General features: G+C 42.4%; 1 protein-coding gene across 5 annotated transcripts in view; it reads left to right on the top strand.

Annotated features, from left to right (window-relative positions):
• Window positions 1–2581, top strand: part of GNB4 (G protein subunit beta 4) — a 96261-nt gene extending 93680 nt beyond the window's left edge. For all 5 annotated transcript variants that reach the window (XM_066601484.1, XM_066601491.1, XM_066601500.1 and 2 more), the window contains one exon: window positions 739–2581. In XM_066601484.1, coding sequence (XP_066457581.1) covers window positions 739–845 — 107 coding nt within the window. In that variant the 3' untranslated portion in view covers window positions 846–2581. The remainder of the gene's footprint in view (window positions 1–738) is intronic.
• The last annotated feature ends 10786 nt before the right edge of the window (window positions 2582–13367 follow it).

Below are 13367 nucleotides of genomic sequence, written 5' to 3'. Positions count from 1 at the left end.
GTTGCTCGCAAATATGTTCAGTACGGTGAGGGTCGGGACTCTATGAAGGCCAGTACAACTGTTTAATATCCATATTCTTAAAACAGTGTTGGATTTGTGACAAGGCGTGTTGTCTTGTTTGAAGTATTGCTGACCATTCCCAGAGTGTTATCGTCTACAATGCCTGGGTACACCATGGTTATGGTTCTTGCCATTACAACCAACGGACCGAGACCATGCCATGTAAAACATCCGTAACTGAACCTCAGCCATAATTAACTGTTGGCACAACGCACTTAGGCGACATCTCAATTCATTTCCACTCGTGGACATGAAAAATGCTTTTCCATAGCCTGCTATGGGCTGTATTTAAGGCGGACGCTCACTCTGGATTCTACATTGCAAATCCAGCTGTGTGCAGCCGGCCTAAAATGTTCTTTCATTGGCCCATCTACAATTGTGCTAAGCAACGGATCTTCTTTGATAGAACTTGCCAGACCTTTGCAGGAAGAATGGAGGGAAATACCAGCTGATGTGTATCAGACGTTAATAGAAAGTGTACCATGGAAAGTATCTGATAAGGAAATAACTGCTACTTTTTGATTCTTGCTCAGGTGTCCAGTTACTTTGGCTAGGGTAGTGTGTGTCACATGTAAGCCCATTGAAGCTAATCCGTGTATCCATGTGAAGCTGCTTGCTAATGACCTCATTACCCGGTGTATGGCATGTAACTCACTCGTGTCTGTTCTGTCTCCGCAGGAGTCCTCGCTGGTCACGATAACCGTGTGAGCTGTTTAGGTGTAACCGATGATGGCATGGCTGTAGCTACAGGGTCTTGGGACAGTTTTCTCAGAATCTGGAATTAACTTGGGCAAAGATAAATGATCTTGTAAATTCTCCACCGAGATCTGGAGAGGTCAATGCTGCAGCCTATAGCTGTGAAATAATAACATTTCTACCTTGTATTTGCAGGTGAAGTTTTTCTATTCACTGATTATTATTACACAAAAAAGGCTTTCTTTAAACTAGTAAAAATCAAGTGACGTCATAAAAGGGGAAAGAGCATCGGTGACTATTTTAAGGGGCTAGCACACAGGATCATGGTGACCAAGAGTCTAGGAGCCAGTCTTTATTTTGTGGTTTGGTTAAGTTGTTTTAACCCTTTTGCTGCTAGAAAAGTCAGTTGTGTATAAGACCTTTACAGCAGCCACACGGTTAAAAGATTTCTGTTTTGTGCTCAGTCTGCTGAGTCTGTACTGAAAATTTTTTTTTCTTTTTTTCCTTTTTTTTTTTTTATTTTTGTACATAATTGAATGTACACACTATAGCAGCCGATTATGTAATGTTTGTATGTAAAAAAAGGAAAAAAAAATGTTAAAAATACACAAAATAGAAAAAAAAACAAAGAAATATGAAATAATGCCTTTTTTTATTTAAAGAAATATGAATTGTAGCTTTTTTTGAACGCCACAATAGTTTAGTGATAAATATACTTGATTGTCGTTTTATTTTATTTTTATTTTTTGTGAACTTGCTGTGGATGAAATGAAGTCATTGCTTTGTGTTTGTATCCATACGGTTGTAGTATATCTTCACGTTTAGGCGGGCCAGTTTTTAACCTTTTGCTCACTCTACCCCCCCCCCCCCCCTCTTTATTGTATGGCATAATGGGACAGCGAATCTTCAGTGTTACGTACTGATGCCATGGTGCAGTACAAGAAATATGCAGGAAAATCCAATCTACTAGTCTAGTTCCTGACTTGAATGCACTAATGTAAATTGCTAAACTTTTTCTACCTGCACTGAAAAAAATAACAAAAACTTGAAATTTCTTAACAACCCTGATAATTGACCACAATCAAACATAAAACCCCGATAAGTCTTTACTTTCTAGATAGTCTGTATCTTTTATCGAAACACACGACTCTTGTCACTTGTAGATGGAGAACACTGATATATATTATACTGTAGCCCTATAGGTAAGTCAAACTTCTGAACCTTGTGTTGGACTGTTGTACGTTGTGATGCATTGTATAATTGTACAGCCAACACCCCTTCAGTGTAGTGTCACGTCGTCTTGTGTTAGCGGCACAGAAATGACACCCCAAAGTCTATAGATTCCTGCCATGGAGTCCAATCCGACATTCCAGGTATCGGTCTCAGTAGGTGAACATGGCCGGCCTGTTTGATAACCGAATACGATTTACATGTACCTTCCCTGTGCCAAACCAGTTTGTCCTTCAGTACTGGGACTTGTAGTGCACTTATTTCCTACATTATGGTAGCGGCAACCACTTTATTTAGAAAGTCACTTGTTGAGATTCCACCTAATTCAGTCATTCAGGCCAGAAATTGGCTGCATGTACCGTGGGTAGGTGACCAGTGTATGGTAGGTTGTAGATCACCGTCGTGATGCACTGTGCCTTTTTGTCACGTTTCTTCTCAAAAGTGCCAATAAATACCAGTCAAATTACACCATCACAATCTAGACACTTTTGCACAAGTATTATTTTTATAGTTCAATATGAAGGACCAAATTGTGACTGGGATTCAGTATTTATGTTCAGGAGCATTTTATGCTCTCCCTGCCCTCCAACCTCCCCCCCCCCCCCCCCCCCATTTTTTTTACTCCACTTCTGTCTTATGACTGAAGGAACGAAAAGAGATTTGACCATAAGGGTGTTCCCTTTTGAACACTACTTTTTTGAGACCAAACAGACTTCAGCACATGACATAATGTGTATCCCCATATAAACTGTGATTTCTCAGTACACTTAACCACGCTGCAAAGTCCCGACCACACGTCATTCTGGCATTTTGTAAACTTGCAGCCCCCAAATTCCAAGGATTCTGTTATTAAAAAGATCTGTGTTTTTATGATGGGAGTTCTGTGGAATCCGATTCTGTGATCTTGTATGTTGCTAGTTAACATAGCCAGAGAACTATTTTAGTAGAAATCTCCTAAGAGAATGCAGCCAATGGCGTTGGCATTGAGTGTATCACTCCACTGTTTGTCATGGGTGGCCAATCCCCCCCCCCCCCCCAACCACAAACTAACAGTCTTGGTGATTGTTGGAGTAGATGGCCAACGCGATCCACCCAATGCTTCTGCTATCAACTGCATTCTCGTCAGGAGACAGACTATAGGAAGATCCAGGATTAAGTGTCAGATCTAGTCGAGAGACGTCCGTCATGATGATTCAATGTCCTTAGTTCTCCATTTAATACACTAACTGTAGCAGATGTGTAGTATCTGTAGGTTGTACTTCTTCCCGGTCACCAAGTTATCCACATACTGATCTTGTGAGATGTTGGCACCTACAAATTCTTCTACTTCACCCCCACCACAATGTTCATTCGATAAATTTGGGGAACTCGCAATGTGCCAATAATTTACCCCTTTGTATTAACGCCAATTGTAATGTATTTTATTTGCCTGCCTTTTGTTTACTTGTCGCCTTTTTACAATGGGAACGGCTTCTCTGCAGACTGCACGTAATTCACATTGCCCTCATGCCTGTCCTAGCTGGGGCCGCTCTTCTGTGGAAGGAATCTATTGTAATGGGAATGCCATGTATCCAGTCACTGGGGCCAAGTTGGTAACAGCAGTGAATCGATGGGCAGAACTGGGGTTATCCCACAGCATGGCCGACCCACCGCTTATACAGATAACTGGTTTGTTTTAAGTGACCACTTGGGAGTGAATGAACATCACTTTACCACAGCCTGTTGATAATGGCTTTGTATCTTGTATCCGTTGCTACAAAGCATGGTGAAACTTGGCAACATTGCCTTGCCCCTTGTGCAATTACCAGGCTGTTTATAACTAGACTGTGCCAATTTTCCCTGCACTGGGCCTTGATTTGTCTTACAAGCCCATCCACCTGTGAGTTAAACCAAAATGGTAAAAAATGGCCACATGCTTCTTCCTCGTAGGATAGAGAAGACCACTTGAGTGGACCTGTAGTCAGCGTAATGCATACATTGTACTCTTTCCCCCCCGGCAGTATAAACTGCAAACTCTTCATTACATTCCAATACTCTAATGAAAGACGCTTACCGCTGTGAGTTTGAAGTACTGTATTCCCGCATTTTGGTGACGGCAGACTACTTTACACCTGAGCTTGTAGATCGCCGGTTGAGTGACAGAATGGAAGACCGCATTTGTGCAAGTAATGAAGCATGGGTTAATGGCGCACCTTGTATACATACTCTGGCATGCATGCTAGTGGAATCTCTTCCTAAGTTTCAAGGCGCCATCGGCCTTGTCTCTCTTCTATTTTTTTATCCAATTGCTGGTTGTATAAAATACATGCCGAATGTTTAATGCCGTGTCGTATGGTAATATGTGCAAACAGTGTTACTGATTGATATAACCTGATAAACACATTACATGTGCCTCACAGATTCTTCTACCACACAGTGTGCTAGGGTTCGCGTTAACATGGACTTCAGTGGAGAGTAGTTCTAGATCTGTCCGGCCCTTTATTGCTTTCTTTACATAGTGGTGCTTAATCCTGTGTGTTTCTCCATTCTGGGGGGGGGGGGGAAGGGGTGGGGGAGTGGGTACAACAAAAAAAAGAATGAAGAAAAGAGGGGGGAAAAAAGCATCTTTTAATATGTGAGTTCTTACACTTTCTATCCATAGAAGTCCAAGGTTTAGTTGCTTTTGAGGAAACCGTTTTGTTGCTGTAATATATATATATCTACACTTTACAGAAGGACGACTCTCGCACATTCATTTTATAACATTTTTACTCATGTGTTGCTGACAAAAGGCTTTATAAATACAGATTCTGAATTAATTCTGCACTGCCTTTTGGATCGTGTATGTATTGAGAACTGTCTTAAAGGTTTTAAGCCAATTAAAAACCAGGGACGTGCCATGCTTTTCTTTTTTTTCTTTTTTTTCCTCTCCCTCTATAAAAGTCGCTGTTGTATAAAAGATTTCCCTGTGAAATAATCACTTGCTATAAACGTTTTGTTTATATTTTTCCACAATTGATTTTTTTTTTCTTTGTATTTGTACAGTGGCTCAGTGAAACCAATATGTTGCCATGAATTGATATTGTAACCAATAAACAAGTGCTTTTAACCAGATATGTCGTATGTGCTTTTTCCATCCCTGCACCCGATTGTCTGTCCTCCTATGTGTATATTGCAGTTGCTTTCATGCTGTGCAGCCTCTTGTCTGATGCTTATCAGGCACCATCTTGATGCTGACATTTGCCCATGCTTTCTCTTTCACCATTCTGTGCTAGCAATCCCACGATGCATCAACACATCACATGCACAACTAAAGCCTATACCACCTCTACAGGCAGGGAGGACATTGACATTACTATCTGTAATCTATAGTCCTCTAAAGCTAAAGACCCATAAGTATACAGTGGGGATCATGAGCTGTGATCTCCTTAATTATGGCTGTGTGCTCATTAGCGGTAACTGATGGGAGTGTTTGTGTCCCCAGCTAAAGAGTATCTGTGATAGGGTCCATGTAATAGCGGCATATACACATTATACAGACTCCAAATCTGACTAGTTTTGAGAGCACATAAATGTAAGTAAATCTCAGCTAGTCAGAACTGAGATCATATGCCCACCTGAGGACGACTCCAGGAGTTTTAGTATTATCTTAGGTCATTCTCTTCTATGTTGACAAAAGTATTAGAATTTCATCATCTCCTATGAGCATCCTATTTTATTCACACTGCTCAATCAGGTGTTGGGCTGCTTTGGCCTCAATGACTATAGTAACTCTCATAGGCATGCTTTCCACCAAATAGATTTGTGGAGGGATTTGCCTCTGTTTCTTAAGGAGAGCTTAAGATGGTGATATGGGGGGATGATGGGTGTGTTGGGCGTGTACATATGCAGAGTGTTCTACGTCCCAAACATGCTTGATGGCATTGCGATCCAGACTTTGGCCTGTCCAATGAAGTTTGTAGACGTTCTACTCAAACCAAGCTTCAACACTGTGTGCTATATGACATGGGGCTTGGTCATGTTGGTAGAAGCACGGAGCTGTACCAAAGTAATGCCACATTGCCCATAATATCTCTGTATCCATTGGCTTTGGTTATAAAGAAGTGCACCCTCAATGACCCTAGCCCTTCCCAGCAGAAACGCCCTTGCACCATAACAAAACCTCCTCCAAACCTCTCTGTTGGGATGATGCAGTTGTGCAGAAACCGCCTTCCAGCAACTGCCACATGCAGATGCAGCCATCTGATTGTATGATTTTACTGTGACTCCGCTGTCCACAATACTTGCTTCCACTCACACTCCAAGAACGACACTCCAAGCACCATCACAGGCGCCTCTGCATTCACTGTTGTGATGTTTGGCTTGTACATGGTAACCCTTAACATGCAGTTCCCTAAGAATGGTTCTGGTGCTAGTGGATGTTCCAATGGACTGTGTGCGCGCATGCGATGCGATTAGAGATGAGCGAGTATACTCGCTAAGGCACATTACTCGTGCGAGTAGTGCCTTAGTCGAGTATCTCCCCGCTTGTCTCTAAAGATTCGGGGGGGGGGGGGGAGGAACGGAGGAAAGATCTCTCTCTCCCACCCCCACTCCCCGCCGCAACTCACCTGTCACCGACGCCGTTCCCCGACTCTTTAGAGACGAGCGGGGAGATACTCGGTTACGGCACTACTCGCTCGAGTAATGTGCCGTAGCGAGTATACTTGCTCATTTCTAGATGCGATGCCTTCACAGTCCGTACTAGACTTGGCTGTCCATATTCTGTCAGTTTACGGGGTCTCCCTGAACATGGATGCTCTGCACATACCAGATGGTTTCCATTTCCGAATAACATTGCCAACAGTGGACTTTGGAAGTCCAAAATCTCTGTCCTGTACTGATTGGTTGCCCAGGTGACATCCCACCACTGTATCCTGTTAGATGTCTCAACGCTACATCTCATGACATTCTGATGGTTACTGTACTGGGATACTCCTTTTTATACCTAATGTTCACACACCAGATTTATCTATTCCCTTCTGACAGCACAGGATTGGTGGATGTCCCAATACTTTTGTCAACATAGTGTTCACCGGGGGAGGTGGGCTAGTAAAAGAAGAAAAATAAGAACTTCAGTGCAATGCCTCTTTAATTTACTAGAACAGCTATCAGCCAGGGTATCTTATCAGCAAAGATGCTTTTGGTTACGAAGATGTTAATTGTTTAACTGCCTTTGTCAGTCAGGCAACCTCAATCATCCTTCACTTACAGTAAGGGATGCACTGTTCCTTATAAAACATTTTACAGGTGTCCTGTACCTCTAGGTAATACCTGTACACCTCTTGCAAGATTTGTGTCAACCCAAAGGCAATTGTGGTCCTACAACTCCTTCTGACCCTACACTAGTATCTCTTTTGCCAGAAGTGTTCCTTTTTACATCCAGGTTTGCTTGTTTTGTGGCTTCCATTCAAAATGCTCTGCCAAGCCCGTCCAACGAATAAGACTGATGTTCTTGGCCCCATTGACTTACAGTGAGTTCTGCCATATTGTTTTGACAGGTAAAATATCAGAGCCTGCAATGTAGATGGACATGGTGTTGAACACAAGTGCACGATTCAGGAGAGCTCTAAACCCTATAAAGTTCAGTATAGGAAGAGCTCAATAACAAGGGAGCAAGGTGGGAGAGTAGAGAGTGATTCGCTCTGTGTTATTTCCCAACTTCTGACATTTTTGCACTCTATGCAGGATGAGTTTATGGCCCTACTTTCAATCCTGGTCACTAACTAACTGTTTCCTTCATATAGGATAATATAAATGTAGCTATTACACCTTCAGAAAAGGACCCCACATCAGTTTACAGCGATCTACTGCGGATGGGCAAACAGTTAAAAATTTGATATGAACTTATTGGTGACTATTTTCATCAGACTATATAAACGTACTTGCTGTGACCTCTTTCCAGTGGATTCTTAGGCTGGGTTCACACGGAGCCGATTTGCCTCGGAAATTCCATGCGGAATTTCGTCGCGGCAAATCCGCATGCGGCCGCTAATCCCGGGATAAGCCAGCCAAGTGAACGAGATTTCTCAGAAATCTCGTCCACACGGGACAGCAAATCTGCTGCGGCGCGGCTTTGCCGACCACAGCATGTCCATTCTTTTTTTTTCTTTCCGCTGCGGCCGCGCTCTCCTCTATGGGAGCGCCGGCCCCAGTGGAAGAGCGAGCAGCCGGGCCGCTTCAAAGCCACCGCAGGTTTTTCCGCGGCAGTTCTCCCAGCGGAAATCCCACGGTTTTTGCTGCGGCCAAACCGCGGGATTTGCGTTGGGAATCCGCCCCGTGGGAACCCAGCCTTACTCTTTTAGTGCAGTATTACATGATGACCATTGACACCAGAATGCAGGAAAAGCAACTCAACTACAACTCAACTTGTTGCTAGGCTATGTCGATTGGCATTTGAGAATTTAGCAATCCTGATATGGATGAGCTCTTTTTACATCTGCTTGTCCTGGTGGCCTATAGTAAATGCCTACAATGGTGTCCTTTGTGTTGGTCTCTCCTTGTATTCTTACCCAAACAGTTTCTACAGAACTACCATGCTCTGAAGCTTGAATCTCTGTGGAGATGAATGCTTTCCTAACATACAACACAACACCTCCTTCCCTATTTTTAGGTCTGCTTCTTATAAATAAGTTGTATCCTTCAAGCCTTGTATTCCAATCATGTCTAGCATCCCACCAAGTTTCCAAATCGCAGTTTTGCTGTTCCTCACCCAGTTTTAAGCCTACACAGCGGTTTCAGTTAACGACTGTTTCTTGGTATAATCCTACACAATCCCTGACTTTGTACAAGTGTACCTAGAAGAATTGATGCTGTTATGAAGACAAAGGGTGATCACACCAAATATTGATTCAATTTAGATTTCTACTAACACTTCTATTTTTGAAAGCATTCTTACTTTGCAGTATTTTTTCACACCTGCCTAAAAATGTTGCACAGTACTGTAAATATACAAAGTCCTATCTGCCTTGTTTCTGATTTGGACTGAAAAAGGATTGGGTATTGTTAACTCCTTAGTGACATTTTTATTTTATTTTTTTTGCCTTAAAGGGGTTTTCTGGGAAAAATGCTATTGATGACCTATCAATAGTTTATTGGGACCCCGATTGATCATTAGATTGTGCGCCTGCTAACTACTGCAATTACACAGGGGTCAGAGCAGAGACTTCCACTGCTGTCAGCAGGCACATAATTGGCTGATCGGTCGGAGTCCTGAGCGACGGACCCCACTCAACTGTTGATGACCTATCCTTTCCAGGTCCATGAACAAATTTCAAGATACGGTAAGTGAAACATGAACCCTCCGGACCACCAGAAGAAAGTACTTCTTTAAAGATTCTTAACGTATTCACCCTTCGACCTAAAAGAGAGACAAGATAAAGAGTATAAATAAAGTATATTCCTATCTTCATAAAAAAAAACCCCACTGTGAATGACAGATCTTGGATTATTCCTTGTGCGGCTACCGAATTTAGCTGAAAAATCTATCTGGATTCCCGCTGTAAAAGTAGAGGAGTAGGGCTCCCACCTCTACAATTCATTTTTGAGTCCATCCCCATCACCCTGAGTCCACATGTCTTACCTCCATGGAATTTGAGGAAGTGGGATGCCACAGTGGTGTCTTTCCTTGTTCTTCATCCCTACAAGCCAACAAGATGGTTGAGGTGTGATTCTGAATTTGCTTACACAACTCTCGTGAAGGCCGTTCTACATCTTTCAACCATGGGCAAATAAGACAATTTAACATCCTCTTTCGGCAATTTACATAATCCTTCAAAACAAGGACTTCCCTAATGATAGGATTTGTAAGTTTAATTGTCATGTTCACAGAGCATCCTCCGCACTGGTAAGAGCCAACAAGTTTATTCCACCTCCCCAAATTAGTAATTGGCCTGATGAAATGGCTACGCACAAGAAGATCCTTTTAGGTTTGTTGCCTGTTTTGTGGTCAATAAAGAAGCCCAAGGCAGCAAAGCTCTGATTCGTGGATCCATCTGAAAAATCCGCCAACTTTGTGTCAATATGGATCGTGTACGTTGGCAGCTATTAATACCTAGTGTCAAACCATAAAGACTTGTCATCTCGCTGCTTATGTGATGATAGGAGTTATCTCCTTTCCCCGATCCCTTGATAACCTAAAGACCCATAAAACAATCCGCTACTGGTAGCCCTGTTTTGTAAACTGGATTGTTAGATTACGTTACTAACTACTAAGGTCCTCTATCTCTGAACAATTTCTTCAAAAGAACCATGTCAGAAGAGGTATTCCAGTGGGCCAATCCTATTGGCTATGGATAAATTGTTCAGAGATGGAGGACTTTAGGAGTTTTGATCCCAATAGGACTTTGTATATCTGTATTTCTTTCTGGGTTTTTATTGTCATCCTTCTGAGTTCCTTCAAGAACTGTGTGCAAGTGGGGTTAGAAGAACTGATGCTGTTTTGAAGGCTCACAGAGCCCCGCACAGAAATCTCGCTCGCCGGCTCCGCCCTGCGCATGCGCCGGCAGCCGGTACATCAAACAGCCGGAGCCATGGAAGCAGGTGAGTAAGCGCTGGTCCCTGCAGGGGCACGGGTCGGGTCCCGCTGCGAGAATTCTCGCAGCCGGATCTGACCGGGCTATCTGCAGGCGGCCTACTAATAGGTAATTGCAGCATGCTACGATTTTTAGATGCGAGCGAAAAACCGCGAGTGATTTTCCGCTCGTGTACATCTGGCTGTGCTTTCCATAAATTTCGCTTTCCATAAATTTCCTATGGAAAGTGTTCACTGCGTTACCCGCGTGCGGATTATCGCTGCGGGTAACGCAGTGAAATATCACTCGTGGACAGGAGGCCCAAAACATTTGCACAGTATTCTATATTTCTTTACTTTGTTTTTTTTGTCATCTTGGCATCTCATCAGACTTCCCTATTGTGTATTATTGTACTACATGCAGTATATTATATACTCATTTTATCTATATGATGTTCCAGGTAAGTATATAGCCATCTTGGGATTTTTCTCACTATTCCTTGTGCGCATGCGTTTGGTATTCTTTAGTAAAGGGCTAGGTAGGTCTGTACTGTTATGGAGGGACTCATTTCTTTATTGATACAACTACTTTGGATCTTTTTATCCCTTTCATGGATGGATAATAGACCTTTCTGAGGTGGTTATTGTGTGCACACATTTGCTCCTTTAGGGGTATATAATGCTGTAATGTACTTGGTTATTGTTTGTATTATTCATATTACTTGATATAATTTTATATTTTTGGTATGTTTAAGTGCTTCTCTAAATCTTAGTCGGGCCGATATAGTAATGGTTGGTTTCTTAAAACTTGGGATCTACCTAATTGCAATTCTCATTTACTATGTCTCATTTACATTATTGGTATACATCTATTCTTTCTGCGATCGGATGTATGTGTTGTGACATCTTCTCATGAGTGGTTTCAAGAAGCCTGCGGAATACTTTTCTGTGCATGCACTATAATGTCTAGTTCTCTGGAGGAGAGATAAGACACATCAAAAAACTGTCACATTCTTGAGTTCAGTGGACTGATTAAGCATTTGTCTCAGCTCAGTTTGTCTGTTGTTTTGAGTGCAAAACAGTCTCAAATTTCTGTGTGAGAACATTTGTATTTCAATCAAGGGGAGTGTCCTCTCTGCATTTGTGTATTATATATGTGCCCCATCCAAACCAGTTCCATTTTAGTGTAAGGAAGGATTGATAGAGGATCCGAAAGCTTGCTGTAACAACATGTATTTTTGTTAACCAATAAAAGGTATCATATCTACAAGATTACTTGGTTTCTCTCACTGAGAACAATCACACTTAGTTCTCTGGATACATAGTAATTTTTTGTTTGCTATAGGACATAGATACAGACCTTTCACTTTGCGAATGGACATATGCGCTGTTCCATCTTTTCCTTATGGACACATGCGCTAAGAGGTTTTATGAGGCCAGGGATATAGATATCCTTGGCATGTACCTTTTGCACACATTGTCATTTTTGCACTATGGCGCAGTGAAACGCGGGGATGCATGTTTCTCTGTGAGGGGAAGATATAGTCATTAGAATATCATCTGCAAACATGTTAATTTTATGATAAATTGAATTGATGCTATCTCAATTCCTTTAATATTTGGGTTTTCTCGAATTTTGATTGCCAGTGGTCCCTGTCATGTGCCTTGATGGATTGGAATATCTGGATAGAAACCTTTTGTAGTGAATAAATGTTTTGGGAGAAGTGTGGAATTCCTAACTGTAGCCATGTAAGAAATTCGGTAGGAAATTTCCAGTGCTCGAGGACTGAGAATAAATATGACCAACTTAGAGTATCGAAGGCTTTGTATATATCCAGTAAGAGCAACATGGAGGAAAGACCCGGGAGCAGCAAATATGTGTTAAGATGTGTTGTGTGGCGGATGTTGTCTGGGGCCTGTTGGCCTGGGACAAAACCTACTTGTTCTTTTCTGAGCATTTTTGGAAGAGCTGTAAGAAGTTTTAAGTCTACATTAATGAGGCAGATAGGACGGTAATTTGGTTTGTCTAGTGACTCTTTCTAGTTTGGGAATCATAGAGACGGCTGCTAAAAGAGAAATATGTCCTACTGGGTGCCCTCCTTGAATAGCTCAAAATTAGAGATGAGCGAGTATACTCATTTCGAGTAATTACTCGATCGAGCACCACGATTTCCGAGTACTTCAGTACTCGGGTGAAAAGATTCGGGGGGCGGGGGGAAGCGTGGCGGCGTGGGGGGTATCAGCAGGGAACAGGGGGGAGCCCTCTCTCTCCCTATCCCCCTCACTCCCCACTGCAACCCCCCACTCACCCACGGCGCCCCCCAAATCTTTTCGCCCGAGTACGGAAGTACTCGAAAATCGCGGTGCTCGGGCAAAAAGGGGCGTGGCCAAGTACGCTCGCTCATCTCTACTCAAAATATAATTAGCAAGGTATATGCTAAGGACTGGGTAAAATTTCTTAGAATATGAGGCTGAAAAGCCATCAGGGCCTAGGCGTTTGTTGGTTTTAAGTGTTTTAACAGCATTAGTCACTTCCTCAGGTGTGATTTTCCAAGCTAAGTATTCCGTGAATGTTTCTGGCAATGTAGGAAGTGTAATGTTTTGAAGGTATGCTGATAATTGTTTTGGGGAGAGGAGTGTGATTGTGAGTAAAGTTTGAATAAGAAGTCTCTAAATTCTGAATTTATAGTAAGTGGGTTAACGGTAGTTATGCCTTACTTAGTTCATAGTTTATAAAAAGGACTTGTAGGCGGATTCACATGAAGTAATAAGCGCTAGAGGTGTAGATGGCTTGTTATTCAGTACATAATAACGTTGGCGGGACAACCGGATCTTACGTTCGATGATATCC

The sequence above is a fragment of the Eleutherodactylus coqui genome, chromosome 1 (genome assembly GCF_035609145.1).
Source record: "Eleutherodactylus coqui strain aEleCoq1 chromosome 1, aEleCoq1.hap1, whole genome shotgun sequence".
NCBI lineage: Eukaryota > Metazoa > Chordata > Amphibia > Anura > Eleutherodactylidae > Eleutherodactylus > Eleutherodactylus coqui.
Note: the sequence above shows the minus strand (reverse complement) of the source record. Positions and strands in the feature narration are given on the sequence as shown.